General features: G+C 34.0%; 1 protein-coding gene and 1 pseudogene across 1 annotated transcript; both read left to right on the plus strand.

Moving 5' to 3' along the window:
* Window positions 1–1,709: 1,709 nt before the first annotated feature.
* LOC120123263 lies at window positions 1,710–10,844 on the plus strand (annotated as a pseudogene).
* On the plus strand, window positions 2,285–6,785 carry LOC120123262 (dol-P-Man:Man(6)GlcNAc(2)-PP-Dol alpha-1,2-mannosyltransferase-like). The gene is made up of 10 exons (XM_039142180.1): window positions 2,285–2,757; window positions 3,663–3,750; window positions 3,824–3,983; window positions 4,190–4,407; window positions 4,582–4,877; window positions 5,184–5,298; window positions 5,381–5,519; window positions 5,854–6,050; window positions 6,161–6,250; window positions 6,334–6,785. The coding sequence occupies exons 1-10, from the start codon at window positions 2,459–2,461 to the stop codon at window positions 6,469–6,471; spliced, it is 1,740 nt and encodes a 579-aa protein (XP_038998111.1). The 5' UTR covers window positions 2,285–2,458; the 3' UTR covers window positions 6,472–6,785.
* Window positions 10,845–12,669: the final 1,825 nt, after the last annotated feature.

Below are 12,669 nucleotides of genomic sequence, written 5' to 3' on the forward strand. Positions count from 1 at the left end.
ACTAATTACGATAATAAGATTGTATATTATGAGAACTCTTGTTTAGGACTCAAAAAGAGATTAAACTTATAATCTGCAAATAAACTATTTTCACCCTGAGTGAGGTGCTTTCCCTCCTAACCAGTGAGAACTCAAACAAAACATCAATATAAAAACAGTGAATGGATTTTATATTCATGAGGAGAAAACCAATGAAGCTATGAAACATAAAGATTTCGCATTTATAGCTACAAAGCCCATGACCTGATCTGCTCAACCAATCATAATATGGAATTTTCGCATTTATGAATAATAAACTATCTAATAAATACATTAAACTTTAAATATAAAATATCAAGAAATTTTATTAAACACTCAACTACTCACACAACAAGCATGAACATGTTAGATTTTAACATTCTTGGTCTTTTCAAAAAATAATAAAATAATAATTAAGTGAAAAGTGAAAGAAAAAAATAAAATTGCCACATCAACATTGCCGTTAATTTTTGAATGGTAGGTAACAAAAAAAAAAGAAACAAAATGTAACGTTAAGTATGATTTTGAAAAAGTTAATAATTAAATGACCAAAACATAAATAAAATAACATATGACCGACTAAATAGATAATTTATCTTTTTTAATTATATGTGAATTTATAATTTTGGATATTGGATAAGAGGGGGTCTGGATAGTACAGACCTGAATACGAGTATGATTTGGGCAGCAATGGTGATATTACGTATGAATATAAATTATAGTATTTGTTAAGAATTTTTTTAATTATTAACAACATTAATATATTTACAGATATAATTATTAAAATATATTTTTTTAAAAAATAATATTCTTTTTAATCGTCGAGATACATGTAAATTTTACATGATGCAAGACATTGATACCCCTTTAAGACACAAATGTTTACGTTATTCTACATCATCCTATTGTGATGTATGAGGATCATAAATTCTATGCTTAATCCTAACATTGAGGAGGATATCTGACAGGCTACAATACTATCTTTCTGACAGGTTGTGGAGGCACAAGTTCGTCCTTTTCAGTGCCCCTAGTATCACCGTGTATGATAGAATGATGGGTAAATTATGTGTTTAGTGCCTCAACTATTAGTTAAGTCCATTTTAGTACTTAAATTTTATTTTTTAAATCATACTTAAAGTTTAATTTTTGTTTCCTTTTAGTAACTATCCTTAAAAACTTTATTTTTTATTTTATTTTAGTACCCCATTCAAAATTTAATGTTAAAATTTTTTTAAAAAATGAGAGTTTAAGTATTAAAACAGATCAAAATTGATAGTTTAAGTACTAAAAGTATTAAAATTTTAACAGAGATACTAAAATAAAATAAAAATAAAAAAACTACGTGTGATTTTGAAAGAAAAATTTAAAAGTTTAAATATTAAAACGGACCCCGAACGTCAACGTGACATTTTCCTTAACCGGGTTCCCGCGGTTCGCGCCCCAAACCCAGCGGTACAGGGATTCGGATTTCATAAGCCCCATAGTCAATGCAAGGGTTTATGGATTTTTAGATTTTAGGTTAGGCAATTTCAGATAATAATGGTAAAAGTTATAGTTTTGTTATGACAAATATTTTAGATTGTTATATTATATATAATGGAATCCTGATGTATATATGAAGATTTTCTTAAAAAAAGAATTTAATTAAGAAAATATTGCTATAAAAGAATATTATAAATGAGAAGGAAACATCAAGGTATTGGATTGCCTATGATCTCAAAATCCTAAAATAATTAGCAAATTCAACCCATCTGGCTCTCCAAAATAAAGATAAATTATGGTTTAGGGTATAAACAAATTGAATCTTGTTTTATTCGATTTGAAAATTTTAAAATCAAGCTCGATTCGATTTTAAAATTTAAAGTCCATTTCACTGTTAAAAAAAAGTCTATCTTTATGGTGCTCCACTGCTTTACAATAGATATTCCTGAAGGTTGTGTATTCATAAAGATACAGAAACATATATCGATCACGAATCTATTTATCCGCCGGTGGTTCAATGGCATATCGATATGTTTTATTCGAGAGGACGTCAGTGTAAAATTTACCTTCGCGACAAGTGTGATGGAAGGTGAGAGACCAATTACGACTTCTCAAACACCAGATATCAACTTATGTAATTTATCTAAAATAAATTAAATATATTTTTTATTAAATTAAAGTAATAAATGAAATAAATGTAATTTATTCATAATGAATGCTCAATCAATTCGTTGATGCTGGAAACCATTATCTTGTACAACGAAATTTTCTTTAATAGGAAAAAATAAAAATAAAGGGAAGACTTTGTTAGGAAGAAAAGCATAATTTTGGAGCTCCGTTTTTTCTCTGTTTTCTCTTTGGCAATTCAACCTTTTTCTTTCCTTTCCCCAAAAAAGCAAAACTCACAGTCACTTCTCACTCTCAAATCCCTGAAAAGCAAAGGTAAATTCCCAAAAAAATGTCTCTCTCGACTAGACAGAGGCGAGCGACGGTGTCGGATCTTCCGTCATCGTCGTCGGAAGCACAGTCATCGAAACCAGAATCATACACGAAAGAAGACAAGCCGGGACGATCATCATCGGACGCAGCGGGCGAAGACCGCGGATTGGGGTGGTTCACGGTGTTGTTTGCTTTGGGAATGTTACGGTACATGAGCGCAACATCGAATATAATACACGACTGCGATGAAGTCTTCAATTACTGGGAGCCTCTTCATTATCTTCTCTATAAATCCGGCTTCCAAGCATGGGAGTATAGGTAAACGCCTCTTCAAACGAATCCACTCCTATTTTATGCGCACTTGTCCATAAAATTATATTTGGTTGTACATAAAAAAACAATGTAAGCGGATCTAAAAAAATGAATTCTGGATTAAAAAGAAAAATAATGAATACACATTTGAAGTATGAAAAATGAACTTTTTGCGAGTCAATTTTGGTTATTTATTGGAGTATTTGTTCCTTTTTCAACTAAAATGTGACTTTAGAGGTGAAAAACATATACTTATTTAGTACATATACTTATTTAGTAGTAAGAGTAACTATTAAAGGGAGCCTTGAGTTTTTATGTTGATTTAGAGGTTTTTAAAGATTTATTTAGTCAGTGCGAACTGGAAAGTTAGAAATTGGAATGGAATTCTTTGGAGATATTATGCTGTTATTATCTGTAAGCTTAATTGAAGTGAGAAATTGAGTCAGCTATTGCTAGGTGATGCATAAATTTCATGCTTATGGTCTATATATCAATGCATGTTTTTGAGTGTGTTAGACCATAGATGGTGCTTGGTTGGTATTGTTTGTGTGCCGGTATGCATGTATTTTGAAATGGATTTTGGTTGAAGTTTTCGGTTAGTGTCTAAATTTATGATGGGTTGGAAATAGGGTTGTAACTTGCAAGTAAACAGAAGAGGTTTATTTCTTATTTCAAAGTAGTTACATGTGGTTGTTATGTTGCATTTGATTTATTTCCTCTTATCTTTTGATGATTCTTGTATTTTCTGGGAGCATGAATCTATTTTAGTTATAAAAACTTCTTTGGCTAAAAATCCTGATCTTACATTCTTACTGCTACTTGGAAAATAATTTGTCACGGTGAGCAGATTTTTCTCATTTTTCAGTAACTGTTTTACTGAGGCAGTTATCTCATTTATATGTCCATTGCAGTTCCGAGTTTGCACTCCGGTCATATTTGTACATTATTTTTCATGAATTAGTTGGCCGACCTGCTTCCTGGCTGTTCGCTGAAGAAAAAGTAAGTTTTGAGCATAAAAATGTTAATTTTTTTTTGTTAACATGCCTTATAATTTATCTTTTTTATCTTACAGGTGAGAGTTTTCTATGCGGTGAGACTCTTTCTTGGTCTTCTATCTGTTATTTCAGATGCTACTCTGGTGGTAGCAGTTTCCAGAAAATATGGAAAACGTCTTGCTTCGTATGCACTTGCAATGCTTTGCTTGGCTAGTGGTTGTTTCTTTGCCAGCACAAGTGAGTGGATTTTCCCATCTATCTTTTTCAATTTCCGGAATACCGATAGAAGTTTTGTGCTCATGCTTTTCCATGTAGTTACCGACTTTCTGCTACTTCTAACAAAGTAATCATTAAATACAGATTTAAGCTGCATGAGAATGCCTAGAAAATTTGGTTTCCCTCTTGGATTGCTATTCTTTTATTACCGTGATTTTCCTCCCCAGGTTTCCTTCCTAGTTCATTCTCTATGTATACCTTGAGCCTCTCATCAGGGTTATTTCTACTTGAGAAACCTGCATGGGCTGTTGCGGTTGCAGCTGTGGGGGTAATCCTAGGTTGGCCATTTTCAATTTTGGCATTTCTTCCAGTCACATTGTACTCTTTGACTAAACAATTCAAACGAGTATTTCTTTCTGGTGCTGTCACCTCTATAGCTCTTCTTGTAAGTAAATTTAATCATTAAATATGTTTATTACCTGGTGCTGTCACCTCTATAGCTTTCTGGATATATGATTTTATTATCTTAACTTGGTGATTGACGTTAACATATTTGTGATTGTTTAGTATTTAGTTTTTCCTTTTGTTCAATTGTGAATACTTGAAGTTCTTTCTCCAGGCACTCTCTGTACTCGTCGATTACTGCTATTACCAGCGCTGGACATCATCTGTTTTTAATCTCTTAGTGTATAATGTATTAGGAGGTGGTGAGAGCCATTTGTATGGGACTGAGGGGCCACTTTTTTATTTAAGGAATGGTTTTAACAACTTCAACTTCTGTTTCATCCTTGCCTTGCTTTTCCTGGGAATTCTGCCAATTGCAAGGAAAAATTATGCTCCTGACCTTCTTATTATAATCTCTCCTCTTTATATATGGCTGGCATTTATGTCTCTGCAGCCACACAAAGAAGAAAGGTATGCTTATATTTTTCTTAAACGTCCATGCCTAATATTGTTTAGATCTTCATTTCTTGTTTCTTTTCCCTTACATAAAATAGATAAATGGGTGAAGAATATTCTGACATATAACTTTTAGAAGTTTCAAGGAGGGTTTGGAATTGCTTTGGTCTAAAGCTTTAGGCTAACCTTGCATGACATTTTCTGCTAGGAAACAAAACAGAGAAGACTTGTTATTGTCTCTTTACATGTCCTGAACAATCTTGAATATCCACTTTGCCTGCCTTGAGTTGTAACAGCCCATTATATTTAATTGTCATGCAGATTCCTTTATCCCATATACCCGCTTGTTTGTGTTGCTGCTTCAGCAGTCATTGAGAGCTTTCCTGATATTTTCCGGGACAAATATAATCCCTACGATAATTCTATTATAGTCATGGTGGGCATTTTCTACAACTCTTTAATTCTCCATATGCACAACACTATGCTCTCGTTTAAATGTTCTCAACATGTTTTTGCAGATGGCCAAATTTCTTAGACCTGTGGCCCTCAGCCTCATATTATGTGCCTCACATGCACGTACATTTTCATTGATCAATGGTTATGCTGCTCCGTTGGAGGTTTACAAGATCTTGGAGCACCATGATGATGCTGGAACTGGTAATGAATAATCTCTTATATGATGCACTGATATTGTACCTTGTTTCTTTTTTTATTATTGGATCTACCAAGAAGAATGAACTTTCCTTTTGACAGTTATGTTGCATTGACGTTTATTTTTATGGGAAATTTATCAAGAATGCATTACATAATTTTCCTTGTATGTAACCTTTTTTTTTTGTTTCTAATGGTTATAGCCTTCCTTTACAATTGCCTTGTAGTTTTGGTAAAAGTTTCGAAGATGCATTCTTTTGCTAGATTTTCTTAATTGTTTATGCTTGGCAATTTATGCTGAAGAATGCTGTTACCAACAAGAACGAATGCTTCATTGCAGGTTCTGTACTTTGTGTTGGAAGTGAGTGGCACCGTTACCCATCATCATTTTTTGTGCCTTCTTATATTGGTGAAGTGAGATGGATTGATGACGGATTCCGAGGTCTTCTTCCATTCCCTTTCAATGATACTCTGGGAGGGACTGCGGCGGCACCACCATACTTTAACAATAAAAATAAGGCATCGGATGAGCAATACGTAAATAACCCTTTCTATGACCTAGTTCATATTAGAATAACTTTGATCTTTATGCTTTTCTGTTATTATATATTATTTCAGTTTATATATTGACCCACTATAAATTGCAGCTCCAAGATATTCAAGCTTGTACATTCCTGATTGAGCTGCAGCTGAACCGACCTTACCGTTATCGTGGAAATGACCTATCAACATGGGAGGTAAAGCAGACATTTTATGTATATTTGCCCTTTATTCTAGCATATTGTTCTCGAATAATTTAATGAAATTGTGCCTGTTTCAGCCTATTGCAGCACTACCATACTTGGACAGGGAGCTCTCACCTGCCAAATATCGGTCATTTTTCATCCCGTACTTGTGGCAGGAGAAGAATGTCTTTGGCATGTACAAACTTCTGAAGAGAGTATCAAAACAAGAATGATGAATGACATGTTAGTTTAAACCTTATTTCCTTGAGTTTTTTCTTTCAGAAGTATCGTGCCCATTGACTTCTTAGAACGGTATCTTTTCTGCATTTTTTATGTTATTCCAAGCGGAAAAAAAGGAAAAGGAAAATTCATGACACTGACATACATTGATCCCGGTGATTTTGTAGCTGTAGCGGTGTTTGTCAGTTTGTGCTGATTAAGTTCTCTTGTTTCTTGGGTCAGTAGTTAATGGTTCATAGCACTTTCATTTCCCTTTTTTGGGTTCTAAGTTTGGAAATCAGCACTGATGTAGTGTCTAGACTCGCCATTATTTTCCTGGTTTGGATGTGGCAAGTGATGTGATTCTTTATAGCGCTATTAGTACGATGAAAAAAACTCCTTATTGTTACCGTGACCTAAACCCGAGTGAGCAGCCTGGTCTCACCTTGGCAAATTCCATCCAGAAAAATAGGACTAACTCCACAATACTGAGGTTAAATCAGGAATAAGAAGTAGAGTTTCTATTAACATCACATTATTATCATTTTACAAAGCTGCATTTGTTGCAATAAGGATGGTCTCACCTTGGCAAATCCATCCTTTATTCTTGAGTACTTGTAGAGTTTAGGTTTTTTCATCGGCTAGTAACTGTCCACACAGCTGTGGGATTTGAAGGAAATGAGTAAATTTGGCTGTAATGGTTGCATGATTTGAGATGTAAGAAGCTATACTCGAAAGGGCAATGGTGGCAGTGTTGATCTTTCAGTATCAGCTCCTAGATTTAGAAGTTTGAATCTATGTTATCGTATCCTCGTTCAATGTGTTAAATTTTATGGAACTTTTACAACCAATCCTGCTAATATAAAGTGAAGCTCCACCTCTCAAGTCCCTTGCAATAACACGAGAGCCACACAATGAACCGCCAAAAGGAACCCCACACCTTCCTTTGCCTTTACCGAAAACTATGGCATTGCTCCAGCTGTTCCCTTACTATCCAAGATGATGCTTATTACTGATTTCATGGAAGAAGGAAGCAATCATGCAATGAGCTACGTCAGGAAATCAACAATGCTCAAGAGAACTATGAGCATCATGCAACATTGTCTCCTTTGGCAGCTGCTGCTGCTTAGATTATAAAATTAAAGAGAAAAATCAATGCTCCATTGATGACATTATGAGTCGGTTATACAAACCTTTGACTAATACGGTTGTCAAGGATGGACTCGTCTTGATACCAAAGCCTTTCAAATCATAACCAAAATTCAGTATTATAATTGAAATATTGAAAATTTAATATAAACACTTCCTAAAGCTTATTATAGTATCTAATATATTTTTAAGTTTATGTGTCAATTATCTGTATCCATTTTATTTATGTAAAAAGTAAAATTAAATTAATTAAAAATAGGGTAAACTATGCATTTAGTACCTAAACTATAAGTTTTTGTATGCTTTAATATCTAAATTTTTAATTTTTTCAAAATCATAGTTAACGTTTAGTTTTTATTTCATTTTAGTACATGTCATTAAAAACTTAGCTCATTTAGTATCTAAATTAACAATTTTGGTCATTTTTAATACCTTTAACTTTCATTTTTTCTCTCAAAACTTACCGTTAAATTTTGAGCGTGATATTAAAATGAAATAAAAACTAAACTTTATGTATGGTTTTGAAAATTTTAAAAAGTTTAGTATTAAAACGTACTAAAATTTATAATTTAGATATTAAATACGCAATTTACCCTTAAAAATATTAGTATTATCAAGATAAATTGTTAACTAGTTTTAATTGGAAAAATATTTAAAATTATTCCACATGACAAAAAATTATTTTGGTTCTTGTAGTATTACCAAAAAATTATTATCACAAGATAATTTCAACAAAAATTTAATCCTTTTACTTTTCTTTTGATTTTCCTGTTCGGTCCTTTTCGATTTTTCCCATTTTTTGTTTCCCGAGAAGCTTCAACAAAATTTAAATCCTTTTACTTTTCTATTTTCATGATCTGCTGTTCTTTTCTGGGTATCTAGAATTTAGTTGGATAGCTGAAAATTTTAAATTTTATGAACCAAAAGCCTCAGCTAATCACTTTAAGATCGTATCCTTCGATTGAAGAGTTTCCCTTTTTTGTTTGAATTTTTAAATATTTTTATTGATGTAACTTCGCTTTATTTATCTTTGATCTAAACAGGAAACTCAGCGTCTCCTCAGTGAACATGGTGAGTACTTTGCTTTTGCTTTTCCTTTTTTTTTTTTGGAAAAGTTCTTGTTGAATTTTGTTTCCTGACAGTGGTTTTGTTTACTCTTTCAAATGATGCGTGCAGAGAAAATATTGCTTTTTGATCTTTTTTTCCCACCTTTTTCCTGTTAAATAAAATAGTTTAATGGGCATTTTCGGATACAACTCCAGGAATTAGTGCTTCACCATCGGAGGATAATATGCGATACTTCAATTTGATGATCCTTGGCCCCACACAGTCTCCATATGAAGGTAGTTGATATTTTCATCAAATGGTTGCTAATAGTAATGCAATGTGTTAAAAATGAATCATGTACTAATTGAGTCTGGGCTGATGTATGTCATAAAGAGCTTAAGATTGCTGATTTTCAGTCTTTAAGATGATTTCAATATGTTTAAACTTGTTAACTTTTAAAGCAAATGGTCGTGCAGTGCTTATTTTGCTTCATTCTCCACTCTTTCCCCCTCCCCCCTTTTTCCCCAGCTTTGAAGAGAGGAACATGCAGCCATCTTTAAATGCTTTTGTCTTGAAATTTAGGTCCAATTAGCATGCCTGTAAGGCTTTTGCAGTGTTTAGTCTGGTTATGGAGTTTTATTCTTGTTAATATCTCATTACACTCTTCTTTTTGATTTCATTATGTACTTAATATTGCTCTTTTGCATCAGACATGATACATTTTCTTGTGTTGAATATTTATTCAGGTGGGGTATTCAAGTTGGAACTATTTTTGCCTGAAGAATATCCCATGACTGCTCCCAATGTAAACAACTTTGAGTCATTTTTAATGACTAGCGTGACTTTCCTGTTTCTCTATGGCATATGGTAAACAACAACTCCGTGTCTTACGATCTTTGTAATTCAAAGTTGGTTTGCATTCGTAGTTTTGGAAACTTCAGTTTCTAGCAGAATTTGTTGTCTTCTTTTTTATTGGGTAGGGTATAATTAAATGTCTATCATGCATCCTTCTCCATTTGCTTTGATGAACAGTTTATTCTCAAGGATGACTTTGCATCTTATTAGTTGTGAAGAACAAACTTTGGTTGATAGTAAATATCTAATTTATGTGTCATCTACAGTATGGATGATATGATGGATGGCATCTGAGACTTTGTTGTCATTTTGTGATTGAGAGCTATTAGGTTCTCGTAGATTTGCTAATTGACAAGAGTTGGCATTTCAGCATCATTTTATTGTTCGTCTCTATTCTCTCGGCATAGTTTCATTGCCATTAATGTTCTTCTTTTGCTATGTTTTGTGTTTTTATCCACCTTAACCAATTTGGTGTAACAGGTTCGATTTCTAACAAAGATATATCATCCCAACATTGATAAGGTTTGCACCTGTTTCTTCTTTTGTCCTTCATTTTATGGTGTGGAAAGGTGTGTTTTCTTTGTTCTTAAGTGTTTGATCTATCTTTCAGCTTGTAAGAATATGCCTTGATAATCTCAAAGACAAATGGAGTCCAGCTCTAAGATCCGAACCGTACTTTTAAGGTATTACAAGATATTCTGAGATGTAAATTGATTTGTTGTAAATCAGTAGCGATAAATATCTGGTGTATATGTATAAATCTTGGCTTCCCAAAAGAGACTTTAAAAGTATATTGCTAGAGCATTTGGATGTTGAAGCTGTTACTATCTTTAGTTATGGTAGCACTTCACTTACAAGTTAATACCGACATTATTATGTTTATTCCAGTATTCAAGCACTTTTGAGTGCACCAAATCCCGATGATCCACTCTCCGAAAACATTGCCAAGCACCGGAAAACAAACGAGGCCGAAGCTGTTGAGACAGGTAAAATCTGTGGTTTCCTTGGATTAGGATTTGGTTGCTTAAATGCCTACTACAATCAAAAGATGCTAAGCTGCCCTTCATATAATCAACCATTCTTGTCATCCCTTAACTTTTTGCAGCAAAGGAATGGTCACGTTTATATGCAAGCGGTGCATGAAGACTGGTCAGAATCATTCACCCTCTTAAAAGAACATCTTATGCAATGAAAGCTAATCGATGTTGAATTAATATGGAAATTTGGAAGAATTGATGTTTGAAAAGAGTTTGATATTTTTCACAAAAGGGTTTCAGTTGCTACCTGCTTATCCGTTTTCCGGTTGAAAGCAGTCTCTGAAGTTGTATGCTAATATCCATTGTTGTCTAGAATTCTCAAATGCAGCTATTTTTCTGATTTTGATTATTTATCAGACAAAGAAGTTCAATGCATTTAGAGATTAATAGTCATGCAAAGAACTTTATGGTTTGTAAATTTGGTAATGACAGTGGAAGTGGAAGTTTACGGTGTGAAACCAAAAGAAAGAAGCAACGAACTATTTAAGGCAAAAGCAGAGCCACCTTGATACTAAACCAGATCGAACCCGGGAATATCTAGGATAGGCGGCCAATCTCCAGGAGAGAGCGATGTGAATGGACCAGGTGAGTAGGGATGCAGTTCCGTGGTGGGCCTTTTAAAGTTTCAAAAAATGGTTCAAAGACGGCTTTTGCCATCTATGTACACATCATTTTCGCCCCTCAAAAGCCACGATTAATAATCGGAAGAAGTAGCAGAGAGGAACAACCAAGAGGGTTGGGAAGATGATGTCTGCATATATGGCATAACCGTAATTGCCCCTTCATTTGCCATGGATGCCGCTTTGAAGAGTGAATGTATGAGTTGAGAAGATTGAGAAATGTAGGTGTGAGTTGCAAACGGTGTTGGGAGGGAGTATATATAGGGGGAAATCTGATAAAATCTCAGCTTCCCGCGTAGCAGCCTGCATGGCTCTCATATGTCAATATTTTGAGCATGCGAGGTGCGTCAATGGCAGATTTGACGTGTTGCAGGTTTCTTTTTATGTCTTCTGATATTGACTTCATTTTTCTTTGGATAAACTATAATGATCAATAATGTTAGAGTAAGTTTTTGTTTTTTTCAACTAAAATTTTAAAATTAATAAATTGGCCATTAATGTTATCGTGGCTTGTTAATTGTTGACCTGGCACCTTTGACCATTATTTTGACCAATCTCTCTCTTCCATCTTAACACTTTCGTTGTTTCTTGCTTTCTTGCTTCTCTTCGGCTTGGGTTTCAATCCTCCTTCCCATTCTCCATCATCTTCTTTGAACGTATGTTTCTGTTTCATCCTCGTGTTCTAATTGAAGTTTAACCTTACTTTAAATCCACCTTTTCTTGCATTCAAAGAGAATGAGCTTGACGTGAATTGTAAAGAAAACCCTTCAAATAATTTTGGTCATGGCTTTTTCAATGATGGCGACGAATTCCTTAAAGAACCCGATTCTTTCAATTTCAGATTCGCCAGCAGACAAGGAAGAAGAAAAAGAAAGGCTTCTCAAAAGAGATGATAGGCTTTTCAGAGGATCTGCCATGACCAAAAGAGGAGCCTATGGCACCGTCTATTACATGACTTTGGGCTGGTTCGTTCCCTTTCCTTTCTTGTTTGTTCCTCATTTTTTCTCCAATTTTTAGTTACCTAATCGCTTTGTTTCAACAAAGAAACGCAACCCTCGAATTTGGCACTAATTTGAGGTATTTTTACTGCAGGGCTTCTGAATTCTGATACAAAGCAGCTTTATTTCTTATGATTTCTCCTGTACCAATGTAATTACATTCTTTCCGGTTTGGAAGTTTTTTCCTCTAAATTCATGTGACAGAATGAATCAAGTTTCAATTGGAGAAAAAGAAAGAGAAATCACACTCCCATCTAGTCCTTGCCTCCTTGGTGTTAGGCCCTTCCAGACCAGTAATTGATGAATAAATCTTAGGCTCTAGAGAGAAGTTAGATGAAGCTAGTGATAAAATTAGTTATATCACACACATACATATATATAATATATATACACATACATATATATATATATATATACACAGTAAAAGGATGTAGAACTAAGAGAGTTGGAGACTCATGGTTCATGTTTAAGGAATCATGTCTTGCAGAAGTCCATGGTCTGGAGCC

Source organism: Hibiscus syriacus, unplaced genomic scaffold (assembly GCF_006381635.1).
Source record: "Hibiscus syriacus cultivar Baekdansim isolate YM2019G1 unplaced genomic scaffold, ASM638163v2 tig00110392_pilon, whole genome shotgun sequence".
In the NCBI taxonomy this organism is placed as follows: Eukaryota; Viridiplantae; Streptophyta; class Magnoliopsida; order Malvales; family Malvaceae; genus Hibiscus; species Hibiscus syriacus.